The following is a 14,472-nucleotide window of genomic DNA, read 5'->3' on the forward strand; positions in this document are numbered from 1 at the left end:
TAAGTCTGCATAAACCAGTAAATTAACAACCAAACAAAAAAACTAATCTCTCTCACGCTGTTTTATATTCTTTTAGCAGGAGCTTTGTCCAACATAGATTAATCTTTCACTTCTCCTTTAAAAAAACTCTATAAACACACCGAAGGAAACAAAACACAAAGTAAAGAAAAATAAAATTATACAAACAAAAAAGCCTCTGGAACTGCATGGCTTTCTTGACTTTTCTGCTTTTGATAATCCTGTCTGAAAAAAAAGATCCAGTGCTCATATATTAAGACACTACTTAGGCTTCAGCTGCTTTGCTACTTTTTGCCAACAATAAACTGAGCAATCCACTTTGAAGGAAAAAGGAAAAGATACAAAAAATATAAGCAGCACATCGTATAAGATTACACAAATGTAGTGAGCCCACCCATTAATTTTTTCTGCCTGAAATATTGTTTGCTTATTTTTTCTTGCTGTTTTAAGATACCACAACTTCCAGACTGTAAAGCAAATAATGATATTGAGAAAAAATAAATTTGAAGATTGATCACTTGTGAATTTGCGCTGTAGGTTCTGTTCTGGGAGGATCTACACAATAACACCTGACATTTCTTTTTTTTTTTTTTTTTTACATTTGTGTGGGTTAGGCCTTTGTCGCAAGTGATGCAGATTTCAGAGTGGTCAGAAAAAGCCACGGTCTGATTAGTGCTTGTCAATTTTTTGATATCTGTCCTTTCTTTGTTTCTTGCACTCCTTAATCCAAGCAGGCTCACTTACCTACTACGAGTCAATCTCATTCTCCCAACCCTTGCATGTCTCCAGACCTGCTTAACCCAATCAACTCCCATTCTAAAGAAATCTCTACACTGCTAGGATACAAGCAGATACATTTTCAACAAGTTTTTTGTGTGTGAAACTTTGGTTCTAAAAAAACACTTGGTCAGTTATCGCAAGGTGAAGTGGGAATGCTTGATCTGGCACATTGCAGGAGACAGCGCTCATCCCAGAAAGGTCTCAAGAGTTGTACATGAGAATTCACAAATCCAATACAATCCATTAGCCAAGTGCACAATTCTAGTTATGTTACTGTCTCTCTCCTTCGTTCAGTCTAGTTTCTTTAGTTTGTATAGACTCTTGGGCAATGTTTGAATTCTTCACACTGTTTGGTAGAAATTGTCTGCCTGTAGATTGTTCTGTTTCTGCATGCTGTAGAATCCACTGTATCTTGAGTCTGGGTCGGCCATTCTGAGCATCCGTTGGGAACTATCCACCTGCACCATTGTGCCTTTCTTACAGTCCACATACACCAACTGGTTATTGAGACAAGAAGGCTGCAAGAAAGAAAAAAGCATTAGCTAACATAACTACACTTACATTAGGTGGCCTTAAAAAACTAACTTCTGAGAACAGAATACAGACTATTCTCGGAACGAAACGGGGTAGAGATCCACACAAGAGTTTCTCGCCATAACCCTACACCCCAAGAGTGCCTTTTATCATCTCACCCACAGGTTCCATAAAACAAAATATAGCATCCATCACCAAAAACTAAAGGTGATTGAGTAATTTCTGCACTGGCGATATTAAGGAGCCTAATGACTGGATGTCGTGGATATAGGTACTCTGTCAACATTATATATTTGGGTATCCAACTAATTTCGTCATTTCAGCAAACGTATTTACCAGGACAAACTGTCTACAAGGTGCGGACAGCCCGGACTAATATAAAGCCTAATGGGAGCAGGTGACAAATTATTTGTTGGAGCCAGGCAGGCTAATGCGGTCAGAAATCATCTAGTGAATGGTATGAGTTTATAGGTGAGATCTAGACAGACACACACCACTCTAAAATAACTAACAGTACATCATCTCTGGTGATCCCACCATAAACATGTCCTCTTGAAGTGACAAAGGGCACAGGTATTACATTGTGAGGTTGATGCTGATGCATGATCTGATATTTTCTTTTAAATCCAAGGAAAGATTTTTATGACCCTTTATCATCTCTTCGTTCCATTCCAAATGCTGGCCTTAATTTTACAATGACACCTGGTGTTAAAGAGGTGAACTTGTGTGTGCCATACAGTATAATTAACATTCCTCGAGGGCCAGTTTTGCACTATCTCCCTTAATATAGAGCAGGTATGACACTTTCACCATATTCATTACTCCTACAACATGAATTGCATCTAAAAAGGATGTAGGGAAAAATTCAAAGGAGGACATGGAAAAAGTAAAAAATGTGCTCAGGCATTATTACACCATTCATAGCACGACTTTGATTTGACCCTGAAAAATCCCCCAACACCTTCAGGAAATCTACAGGAGTACTTGCATGCCTAACATTTACGTATGTAGCATTCCCACTTGGTGAAAGGTCCCACATGCAGAAAATTGGCAGAAATGTGCATTTGTTAATTTACCTTTTTTGCTTCTAAAAGGAAAATTGTTTTTTATTTATCCATGTGGAAATATATTCCCCTAAACTTCATCTAAATACAGTCTTCTCCATCTCTAATCTACCCTAAAATGAATTTAACTCTTATCCTAGGCAAACCACTGGCATTGCCAGTGTGGGAGAGTAACAGCTAGATGTATGCTAAAACCCTCAAATGTAGGAGTTTGTCAGAGTTCAAATAGATTTTTTTTAGGTAAGGGAAACAGAGAATGCCCACAAACTACCACTAATCTTCAATCTGTGACTACAGAAATTCCGCAATGCTGTGGATACTTCACAATACTGATGGAATTCCCACATTCACAAATGCTACTCGTGAGGATAAAATTCCAACATTAATTTGCACAGGGAAAAGGTTTTTAGTGAGCATAATGCTAAGTATACCACTGTTTGAGAATGAGGTTCTACATTCCCATTTAACTCGTTAGGCATATTATGGCAATAAATATGTTTAACATTATGAAATGTTGATGTTAAAGAAGAGCACTGAAACCTCAAACATGGTTTCATTCTGTGGAAGAATGTGGATTATTAATTTGGGGTGGGTGACTGTTCTTCTCAAGAAACAATAACATTTCATGTCATGGTAAACCCGGAAAATCACTAAATTAACATGATCTCAACCTCCTGGTACTTATGGCACAGAGGAGACAGGCTTAACTTAGGGCAGTGTGTGATGCATGTATGCAATTAAAGTCAAAACACCAACCAATAACATTCTTCAACCAAATTAGAAAAATAGAGTACACTTTACTAAAACAAAATGACACCAAGACAGCAAAAAAACAATAAGAGGAACAGGAGATATGATTTTTTTTAAATGCAAGTAAAAATTGTGCTAAAAGGCACTAAACACCAATGATGGCCTATGGAAGGGGCAGACCAGGTTCTAGGCACGATTTGAGGCCAAACGCGATGGAGGCCTAGTTTGAGGTGAATTTGTCAAAGAGAAAGTCTGGAAGTTTTTAAGTCCCACTCCAGAAAGGGACTTTGTCACTTTTTCAAGAAAAACATTGAAATGTCTTCTAAGTTCCAGCACAGAATGGTACGTTGTCACTTTATGAGAAGTAAAATGCTCCCAGCATGGAATGCCACCGAAAATGTACCTATAGCCATGGAAACAAAGGCCAGATAGCGTAAGCAGGTTGGTCCCGTTGGTGTTTTAGAGCTTTGGAGATATATCACTGAAAATGTTTAGGTCCTAACATAAAATATGACTTTGTCACTTTTTGAGAAGTGTGGAGCTCTCAGCGTGGGACAAAGCTAAAATTTAGTCAAACGCTGTGAAACTGCCGGTCAGATACTTTTCATAGCGGGTGCAGTTGAAGCTCTAGAGGAACAGTTTCCAAAATCCTCCATTCTTCTGGTGCTGAAACTACAGGAGTACAACTCTAAACCCCCGGGTCCTCAGGGGACGGCACTTAGAGACTCTCAGGGTTTCAGGAAGAGGCCAATAACAAAGTCCAGGAAAACGGCCTCGTGCAGCTTGTTATGTTTCAGTAGCCACACAGGTTATCAACCAACTGGCCCTTGGAGTACACGTCTTTGTTGTATATATGACAGGAAGCAAGTCCAGCCCCTTCTGCTCTTCTACATGTCCAGAAAGTGTTCTCAGGATGGTGCCTTGGGATGCCACATTTATTTCTGGTGGAGTGGAGGGGACTCCTAGGTACTCCATAACCAATGGGGTAAAGGTTTCCCAGCCCCGGGCCACCAACTTTCTCAATAGTTCCCATTTGTCTTACTGAAAGCAGGGCCAAAGTGCAATGTACCAGGGCAATTCCAAGCTGGCCAAAGACCTCAGTTGCACTATGAAGGTTTGAGGTGTGTAGGTGGGTGCGGGGGGTGTACTATAGAAATAACTAGTGTCTTCCCTCACCTAACACAAATCCACTTTGAAGCAAGCTCGGGACCCACAAAAAAAGAGAGAGGAGTCTGGTAAGATAAAACATGGTCCTTAAGCAACCAGCCAGGCGATAACAAGATCTGGGATCTGGTCCTATTTAATTCTTTTCAAGAGCGCAATTATTTTACATATGTCTCGGACAGGTTTTTTCAGGCAGTATTTGACACTGGTGTGCCAACAGAAGGGGCAGTAGCCCCCCCCTGAATGTCAAGAAAAGCTCTGAAGACTCATCCCTGACTTTTCAGGTCAACCTATTAATCAAAGTGGTCCAATGTGTGACTCCTGGAAGGAATTTCAGATCTTATTAAAAACCAAGTACAGGCTCGGAAGCTGCTGGAGAGCTAATGCAAATTAGCTTCCATAAGCTTTAGGCATGAAAAAAGTAGCTTTCTAAAAGTTACTTTTCCTAAATATTTATTGCAAAACCAGGTCCAGAAAAAGGTGAAAAATAAAGAGTGACCTCGCAGAAAAGACAGATTTCCTACATTCTGCCCCAAGGGTCATTCCATTGTTCCTAATGAGTTAGATTATAAAGTAGATAACTCTCTCTAGCATCATGAGTTGGTACAAAACATCACTGTAACCAGAGTTAATACAGTAAACAAGAGCTGTGAAACAAAATGGGAAAAAAGTATGTGATTTTAGAAATCGATGTTAAATGTTAAAATATTGCCAGTTTACCAATGTTAAATATCTCCAGTGTTTTGTGTGTATACAAAACTCACATTTGAGGAATAATGTTAGAGCCAAAAAATGATCTGTTCAGCTCCTAGACGAAGTTTTATTAATCCTGGACCACTTTTTTTCAGAAGACTGTAAAAGTCGAAGGAATTTGAGTACTTATCAACTCACTTTCTTGTACTGAACCAACCAGTGCTGGCTCTATTGTGTGCTAATTAATGACATGGATGAAGAAAGCCATGTCATAGGATTGTTGTGATTAACAAACCTAGGTGAAGGCAGCACAGCAGATTCCGGCCACAATGACTGTGATAATGTGTGCCTCTCACAGAAAGCTGTGAAAGAAGATACAGCAAAGATTTCCGTAAAGTTATAGTTCCTCTTAACACACAAGATGTCTGAGCCAGAATCTCCACGTTGATATTCTCCTGAGAAAGATACACGCTGGCCTGGCCTGCCCTATAATCGTCATAGGCAAATATTTATTTTCTAGTGTTTTATATGTGTTGTGTTAAATGATAAAGATACATTCTGTTTATACTTTCAGCAGCAGCAGCTGCTACTGTTTATGCAGACAATGTATTTATCCATACATAACCTTATCTTTCGGTGTGTCTACAATACAAGCGCAACCCTATCTGCCACGAAGACAATGTAAACATATTAGAATGCAACAATTGACCCATGGGGCTCATTTATCACAGTGCCTCTACAATGCTTCTGAGGTATGCAAAGTAATTGAAACATTCATCTCTTACTAAATAATAAAATGCATATAGGACGCTTTTCTGTTTTTTCAGAGTCGTAACATTCTTTATAGGAACCCGGTGTCATATATGCACAGTGTAATGACAGTGCAGGTGCTGCAGTGCCTAAATGGTGAACACATGTATAAATACATACACGATGACATGGTACAGACCCACGGTTGTAAGAGGATTCTAAACAATTAGGCTAAGAGCCATTATCTCTTTGTATACAATATCTACTCGCAAAATTCAACGCTAAGCAAATAGAAATATGGATGTCAGCGTTTTGACCTGTATCTGCTTGTCGGGTCTCACCTGGACCAATGTCATTTGACTAATGCGCCATACTTTGTGTGAGCATGGGGACACTCACAATGGTCACCACCTGAATGTTCAGAACTATCAAGTAAAATTATCCGATATATCTTGTAGGCCGCCTTCATCTGTTCGTGAGTCCCACTCTATGATCTGAGTAAATCTGCAACCAAATTAAGCATGTCTCGATTCTTAGCTCATCCAATCAATGCATTAATCCTTTCGAGGCTTGGAACTCCAGGTTTCAGTGCTTTTAAAGACAATTATACCAAGATGAGGATTGGCCGGCACTTGATGAACAAAGGAGAGATGGTTCTCTCCATCTGATACTAAATTTTCTCAGAAATGTACCAACAGAAAATGTGCACATGGCGCCCATCATATAAGCAGTCATTCTTAATATTATGTTTTTGTAGTAGAAGTAAAAAAGGGCTTTGAAGATACATCCTTATATTTCTGGAAGTTGTTTAAATCAAATGATGCTGTAGGCTGGAATGACAATGTGGCACATTATGCGCTATGATGCTGACAAAAAAGCCTATTAAGCTTCTAGTTGAGAGTATCATAAATCCATTAAAACAGCTAAATTGGCATTTATGCCAAGAAAATGGAGTCTGTTTAACATTCCTCAAAAGAGGTCTTCTGAATTGTAAGAACGATGACTCACCCTCAGGCAATGAGTCAACAGCTGGAACACTCACAGGATAGGTGTGACATGCTAGCAATTTTTTTAAAAAAATGTTACCATCTAGAATCTCTTTTCCACTCCTACTGATTTGGATATGTGCTGCTACCTTGACAAGCAGAGGCCTTCCCTGAGAAAGACCTATCTCAGAGACGCAGCTAGATTTTCTTTTGGGAAAAAAAGAAACTCCTGCTCACGGACTGATCATTGATCGGAATCTATTTTGAAATTAGCAGCTCCAATAATTGTTCCCATTCTAAAATATTTGCTTAATTATTCCATTTAAAAAATGCTTGCCCAGAGTTGGAAATTAACAATGGTTCCTCCCATCTTGAAGAAGGCTAATTCAGATACATCCACTCCCTCAAATTACAGGGTGAAAGGTCTGCTCCCTATTCCTACTAACATGTTGAAAAGTTCAAGTTCAGAAATTTATATAGCGCACTACTCACCCAGAGGGTCTCAAGGCGCTTGGGGGAGGGGGGGTGCATTTACTTATCGAATATCCAAGTTTTTAGTTGTTTTCTGAAGGAGAGGTGGTTCTGAGTAAGGCGGAGGTGGGTGGGGAGAGAATTCCAGGTCTTGGCCGCTAGGTAGGAGAAGGATCTGCCCCCCATGGTGGATTTACGGATGCGTGGGATAGCGGCGAGGGCTTGATTGGATGATCGTAGTTGGCGGGTGGGGGTGTAGAAGGTTAGTCGAGTGTTGAGGCATTCGGGTGCAAGGTCGTAGAGGGCTTTGTGTGCGTGGGTGAGGAGACTAAACATTATTCTCTTGTTGACGGGGAGCCAGTGGAGGTCTTTCAGGTGACCGGAAATGTGAGCTTGACGAGGAATGTCCAGTATGAGTCTGGCTGAGGCATTTTGGATGCGTTGGAGTTTTTTCTGTAGTTTGGCTGTGGTTCCGGCGTAAAGGGTGTTTCCGTAATCCAGACGGCTGGTGACCAGGGCGTGGGTGACCGTTTTTCTTGTTTCGGTGGGGATCCAACGGAAGACTTTTTTGAGCATGCGTAGGATGTTGAAGCAGGATGATGAGACGGCGTTGACTTGTCTGGACATCGAGAGAGAGGATAGGATGAAGCCCAGGTTGCGTGCGTGATCCGTAGGTATGGGTGCTGTTCCCAGGGCAGGGGGCCACCAAGAGTTGTCCCAGGCAGAGGGGGATGAACACACATATAAACCATCATATCTGTGTCGCCCTTAGCATGGAATGCATACTGCTTACAGCCTCAGAAGAACTCAGGCAAATCCTGAATGCGGGTGGTATGGCTGCCCTCATCCTTTTGGATTTATCTGCAGATTTCGACACCATATTCCATGCTATACTTATCCAACGCCTAAGGGAGTTTGGTGGCGAAGTCTCTGCACTTGATTGGTAAATAATTCTTAGCTGACAGACAGCGAGCAATGATACTTTCACCTTTATGTCAAGTCCAGTTTCTTTAGACTGTGTGGCTCCTAAGCGCTCTCCCTGAGCCGACACTCTTCAAAATGTATATGCATCCTTTAGCAGTGTTAATCTTGAGTCACAGCTTTGAGGTGTGGTCCTTTGCCAACAACACCCAATTGATAGTGTCTATGGCTGAAAGCAGCCCCAATTGCCAACAGAAATTCAGAGGTGGTCTGGTTTCCATTGCCACCTGGATGAATAAAAAAACACTTTAAGCTGAATTAGGTTAATACTAAAGTCTTGATTCTAGGCAAGAACCCTCAAGCCTGGAATGGCCAATGGAAGCCAGAGGAACTGAGACCTCCTCCTTTCCCAGCAGAAGTGGTCTGCAATTTGAGGGTCAATTTGGTACTCATCTTTCTTTTAAACAGACCAATGCAGTAAAACACTCCTTAAAACACTGCGGAAATATCTTCCTCTCTTTCCCATCAAGGAAAAAAAACGTAATCCACGCTTTCATTACGTCCAAGTAGGATTATTTCAATTTGCTGTATATCTTGATCTTCCATCTAAACTTATCAGGAAGCTACAGCTGGTACAAAACCTGGCTGCCCATCTACTTCTGAATTCTCCACAACACAGCTCTGTTGCCTCCCTTTTTGTGAGATCTGCACTGACTCTCTATTGCTAAAAGGATTCAGTTTAAAACCTTGATGCACATCCAGAGCTTTAAATCTCTCTGGTCCCACCAGGCTCTGGATTTTTTTTTTTTAGTCTTAGGTTTCAACATGGAAACTCCAGTCCGCCAAATCTTTTCTTATTGTCCATCTCAAATTTGGCGAAGAAAAATAGGAGGCAGCTCCGAAGTGTTGTTCGAAGATAAGCTGTTAAACAGCCAACCTCTCTCTCTCTGGCTGAAGAAGGACCGCTGCCGATTCTTGAAAGATGTGAAAACTGGATTATTTAAACAAACATTCATCTGACTTTCTTGGCGATCCTAGTCTAGGAGGCCTCAGTTTGGCTCCTTGCTTCCATTTGTTGATGTTTAGTGCCGTGAAGCACTTTCGGAGCAATAGTAGCACTCTACATATCCGTGTTACATTACATTGCCAAGCCCTACTAACTACCTTTGCAACTACTGATTTTGAGAATTCTGGAACTGGTTTAACCTATTTTGCTGTTGTCAGGCACGTTATCATCCACTGAACCAACCAGTACTAGAAAATGGGTGAATCTATTTGGCTAGGGGATGGTAAATCTTTTTGAGAGATTTATCCCTGAGAATCGCAGTGCTGCTCTGTTAACGCACCAACACCACATCCTAGAATTAATGACTTTAGAACGTTGTTTTGATAATATGGTTTCCGGACTAAATGGACAACCAGCACAGATAATACAATTATGATCTTTTGCGAAAAGTACACAGAGTTCCTATACTTTGTAGTTCCGTGGCATACAGGGTCACTGGAATAATTGTGGCTGTAGCTTTGGCCTGATTCTTGACCAGGTTTTAAGGTTAGGAGTTGAATGAAAATTAAGACTTAGGGAAACAGATGGGGCAAGGAGTACTAGACTGATCTGATACCTTTGTCGGAGTCCTGTAGCAAGGAACTGGTATCCAACGCTTCTTTTGATTGATGAGAAGAAGGGCAATTAGGAGTACAAGGGCTGTCATAATGGGGACTGTCACCCACGCAACAGAATGTAGGGACGCTTCTTTACTTGACCGTGGTGCACTGGATTCCCTGTAGTCCACTTGCAGATGACCCAGTTCTGGGGGGAAAAAAAATAACAAATGTTAGTATTTCTGCAATGTTTGTCCACTATGTTGGCTTTGCACACTCCACTACTGAGGCCTAATACTAAGGAACTATTACCCTGTTGAAGGATACCACATAGCTGAGTCAATGAAACATTTTAACCTTTCTTTTTTACTCATTGAATTACAAAATCCAAGGACGTAGTATGAATGCACTCATTTGTAACAGCGATATCAATCTGCTCCAATGTGTGGAACAGAGTCAAGGCACAAACTGCACTAAAACTGAAGTCAATAATCTAAAAAGACATGAATGCAATTTGCTTTTTAATTAATTACTAGCTTACATTTTATTGAGTGGCCATATTCACTTGCATTCTTCCTCAAAGTTCGTGGGTAAAAATTGTCTTTTAGAATTTTTTAATACCTCACTTGTGTAAGCCTGTAGGACTCTCGTTTTTATTGTTTCGCGCTGGTGTGGCATAGTGCACTTTTTCCTCTGCCCCCCCCCGGTCCACCGCAGTCAAGAGCGGACTGTTTGAGTGGAGGGAGGCCAAGGGGAAACTTTGCTCTCTAATTTATTACCCACTTCCGGGTTGTGCCATTTGCTGCCGCCATCTTAGGCAAGGGACGCTCTAGTGCTTGCGTCCCCTGCCCAAGCGGGCCCTTTAAAAACAGCCCATGGACCTAGCGCGCAGCGGCCGAGCCGGCGGCGCGCCAAAGGCAAGCCCGTCTGCGCCCGTCCGCGCCAGGCCGGCACCCGGGGCCCAAATCCCTGCCCCTCAAAACCCTCAAAACAATACCAAAATCAAGCTCTCCTCTACCCAGCTGCTCAACCTTCGCACTTACCCCCGACCAATGTGCGTCTGCTGGGATGCTGACATCAGCACCTCAGCCTGTCCAGGTTGCAATTTTTCTTTTAAAACCTTCCTTACTGAACCTAGCCACGTCACTACACCCAGCACTTATGTCCATATGCCTATCCAATCAGTTAAGAAATGCAACCCAGCTCCCCCCAATATATATATATATATTTTTTAAACATTAACTGTCGCTCCCTTCCCAAACATCAGGCAGACATCTTTGATCTCTTGGTGGATCTGCAACCCGACGCCCTCTCAACGGAGACATGGCTTAACAGTTATTCGGGACCTGATGTGGCTAGAGCCCTGCCCTCTAACTATGAGATTGTTAGAAAACATAGCGGAGACAGGGTGGGTGGAGGAACCGCTATTATTTATTTTAACAAATCTGCGCTGCAAATTTGATGAACTATCAATTCCCAACTGTGAAGCAGCAGCTTTTAAACTTATTCTGACACCACAGTTTACCATGTCTGGGCTACTAGTGTATCGCCCTCCAAGCCCTGCTGGTTCATGGGCTCCTAATTTCCCTGACTTTGTCGCTCCGCTTTTGTTACACTCAGCTAATTTCACAATCATTGGCGTTCTCAACCTCCATCTAGAGGACCCCAACTGCACTATTGGTAGCACCTTGGCTTCTGACTTGGCAGCTATGAACATCTTACTTAAAAACTGGGGGCCTACGCATATAGCTGGCCACCTCCTTGATCCCAATCTCTCCAACTTGCCTTCTTTACACTGTCCAGCGGCCACTCCACTTAGCTGGACTGATCACTTTTTAGTGGGCTTCAACGTAGTTGCCCCCCACCTCGCACCTACAAATAGCAGCTCCACGGCTATACCCTTCAGGAACTGGAAAAACCTGGACATCACTAAGTTTAATTTACTGCTGTCACATAATGTCCCTAAGTCTCATAATAATGTTACCTTGGACCTGTCAGCGTTTCATAACTGGATACAGACTACCCTTGACATTTGCCTTCCAGCTCCGACCAAGAAGCTAAATAACCATCGCTCCCCCACCCCCTGGTTCAATGATTAACTAAAAGGGGAGAAAACCAAATGTAAAAACCCGGAATGTCGATGGCGAAAAACGTACTCACTTGAAGCTAAATCTGCTTACCTTACCATTAAGCGTTCCTATCATTCCCATTGCAGGGCTGCACGAGGTAACTATGTCTCCTTGTCCATTACGCAGGCGAATAATTGTGCTCAAACCTTATTCAACCTTGTCAAGGATCTATTGGGCGCTACCGCCCTGCTACCGCCTCCTATTCTCAACACTACACAATGTGAAGATCTTGCTCAATTCTTTCTTTAAAAAGTAGATACCATTTACTCCGCTCTGGCTAGCATTGCCCCATGTCCCTCCACCTGCTGAGTTTTCTATCTGCTCTTCCTTAGTGCTTGATAATCGCTCTGTTCTAACACAGACAATGATTAATCTTGACTCCTGGTCACTTCTGGACATGAAATCTCTCACTCATCATCTCAGTAAAATTAAATCCGGATCCCCTTGTTGTCTATTGCCTATTACAGTTCTGCGACAAATTGAATCACCCTCTCTTGATTATATTCTTCAGCTGCTCAACTCATTTCTTACAAATTCAACTGTTCCTCCCGACTGGAAACATGCTATGGTTGTCCCATTATTAAAAAAGTCTAACGCTGACCCCTCTCTCCCCTCCAATTTCCGCCCTATTTCACTTCTGCCTTCTCTCTCAAAGATCCTGGAGAGACATATCAATGGACATTTATCTAAGATCATTGAAACTAATGGGCTCCTGTACCCTTCCCAGTCCGATTTCCGGGCCGGCTATTCTACAGAGTCCACTTTCCTTGGAGTGACAGAAATGCTGCGTCATAAGATTGACGCAGGCGAAGCCATGGCCTTGATACTACTTGACCTTAGTGCGGCCTTTGATACGGTCTCCCAAACCGTACTCATTAAGGCCCTTCAATTATCGGGTATCACCGGGGCAGCCTTAAACTGGCTTAGCTCTTTTCTCACTGGTCGCACCTTCCAGGTCTTTTCCACCACATCAAAACCTAAGCCTCATCCCTCTCCTCATGGAGTCCCCCAGGGTTCGATTCTCAGCCCTATACTGTTTAACATTTATGTTAAGCCGCTGGCGGCTATGGTGGAGGAGTCCGGTCTGTCGCTATTCTCCTATGCCGATGATACCCAGATTCTCTTCTCTCTCTCAGCAGGTAATACCACTCAGCCCTCTGCTCTTAGATCCGGCCTCTGTAAGTCGTGACCTGGATGCACGCCAACTTTTTAAAGCTCAATGGCGATAAGACTGATGTCCTGCTCCTGGGTAAAGATCGAGACCTCTGGGGCCCCCAACATTGGCCGCCAGGGATGGGTTCGCTCCCACAGCCTTCCACCCAAGTACGTAACCTTGGCTTCATTGTGGACGACTCTCTCTCCATGCGACAGCAAGCCACCAAGGTTGCTGCCACCTGTTTCACCATCTTGAAATGGTTGAGAAAGATTGTGTGGATACTCCCAGCTCATGCCCAACGTACCGTAGTCCAAGCCCTTGTAGGTGACAAGGCTGGACTACGGGAATATACTTTACTTGGACGTTAACAAAGAGGTAACACGAAAATTACAGCGAGTTCAAAACTCCGCGGCTAGACTACTCTGCTGCGCTCCCAAATTTTCATCCACATCCGGACTACTGGCTGACCTCCACTGGCTGCCTGTGGAGAAATGGGTCAAGTTCAAAGCCCTAACCTACATGTTCGGCATTAAGCATCTACAGTCGCCCAGCTACTTGCAACTTTTAGTTTGCCCTTATGTTCCCTCCCGTAGTCTTAGACCCTCCACCCAAGAAAAATTTGGAGTCCCTAAAATCAAGCTTTCTCGCATGGGGGGGGGGGCGCTCCTTTGCTTACTTGGGCCCTACCCTATGGAATACCCTGCCACTGCCTCTCCGCATGCAACCTAACTTTCTTACATTCCGCAGATCCTTGAAAACATGGCTTTTCAGCCAATAGGCTTCTCTTTTCTCTGCTGTTCTTGTACAGCGCCGGGAAACCCTTTTGGGTAGCTGTGCGCTGATATACAAATTCAAAAATAATAATAATAATAATAAAGTGATTGAGAAACCTAGCCTGTTTGGGTTCACTCACAGTACCCTGATCAACCTTGGTCATTCTGTAAGGGGCCCCAACTATAGCCATAAGACACATTTTAGGGAGGTTTCTAAACATCTTCTGGCTTCTCCAATTTCTCAGTTTGAGAGTAAAACAGCACTGGGAGCTTCAATGGTAGGTTTCTAGAGTAAATGGGTGTAACAATACATCAACAGCTCAAAATATGCCCATACAAGAAGAAAGAAAAGCTGGTAATTAAGGCAGTGACTGACAATTAGACTGAGACTGCCAGACGGTAATATGGCTCAGTGAGTAAATCAGTACCATTAAATTTGTGAACAGTTACACCAGATGTTTAAAGTACTTGGAAAAGGCAACTCGGCTGACTTATATTACAAGACAGATACAAAACAAGTTCTAATAGAAAAATTAGCTATGATCATAGAGAACTGCATGGGCTCCATGATGGAAGCTATTAGCTCATAAATATTTCTAAATTGTAATAATGGAAGTTGGCAGCACTTTCTCAACATAAAGCACAAGTTACTACTTGTGTAACAATATATCTGTAAGAGAC

At 42.5% G+C, this 14,472-nt stretch overlaps 1 protein-coding gene across 1 annotated transcript in view; it reads right to left on the reverse strand.

The window, feature by feature from the left end:
• Nucleotides 1-593: 593 nt before the first annotated feature.
• The window catches only part of CRIM1 (cysteine rich transmembrane BMP regulator 1), a 937,771-nt gene continuing 923,892 nt past the window's right edge, over nucleotides 594-14,472 (reverse strand). Inside the window, exons 16-17 of the mRNA XM_078648622.1 lie at nucleotides 9,754-9,941; nucleotides 594-1,316 (exon numbers count right to left, since the gene is read on the reverse strand). Coding sequence (XP_078504748.1) covers nucleotides 1,140-1,316; nucleotides 9,754-9,941 — 365 coding nt within the window. The 3' untranslated portion in view covers nucleotides 594-1,139. The remainder of the gene's footprint in view (nucleotides 1,317-9,753; nucleotides 9,942-14,472) is intronic.

This window comes from Lissotriton helveticus, chromosome 6 (genome assembly GCF_964261635.1).
Source record: "Lissotriton helveticus chromosome 6, aLisHel1.1, whole genome shotgun sequence".
NCBI classification, from domain to species: Eukaryota; Metazoa; Chordata; class Amphibia; order Caudata; family Salamandridae; genus Lissotriton; species Lissotriton helveticus.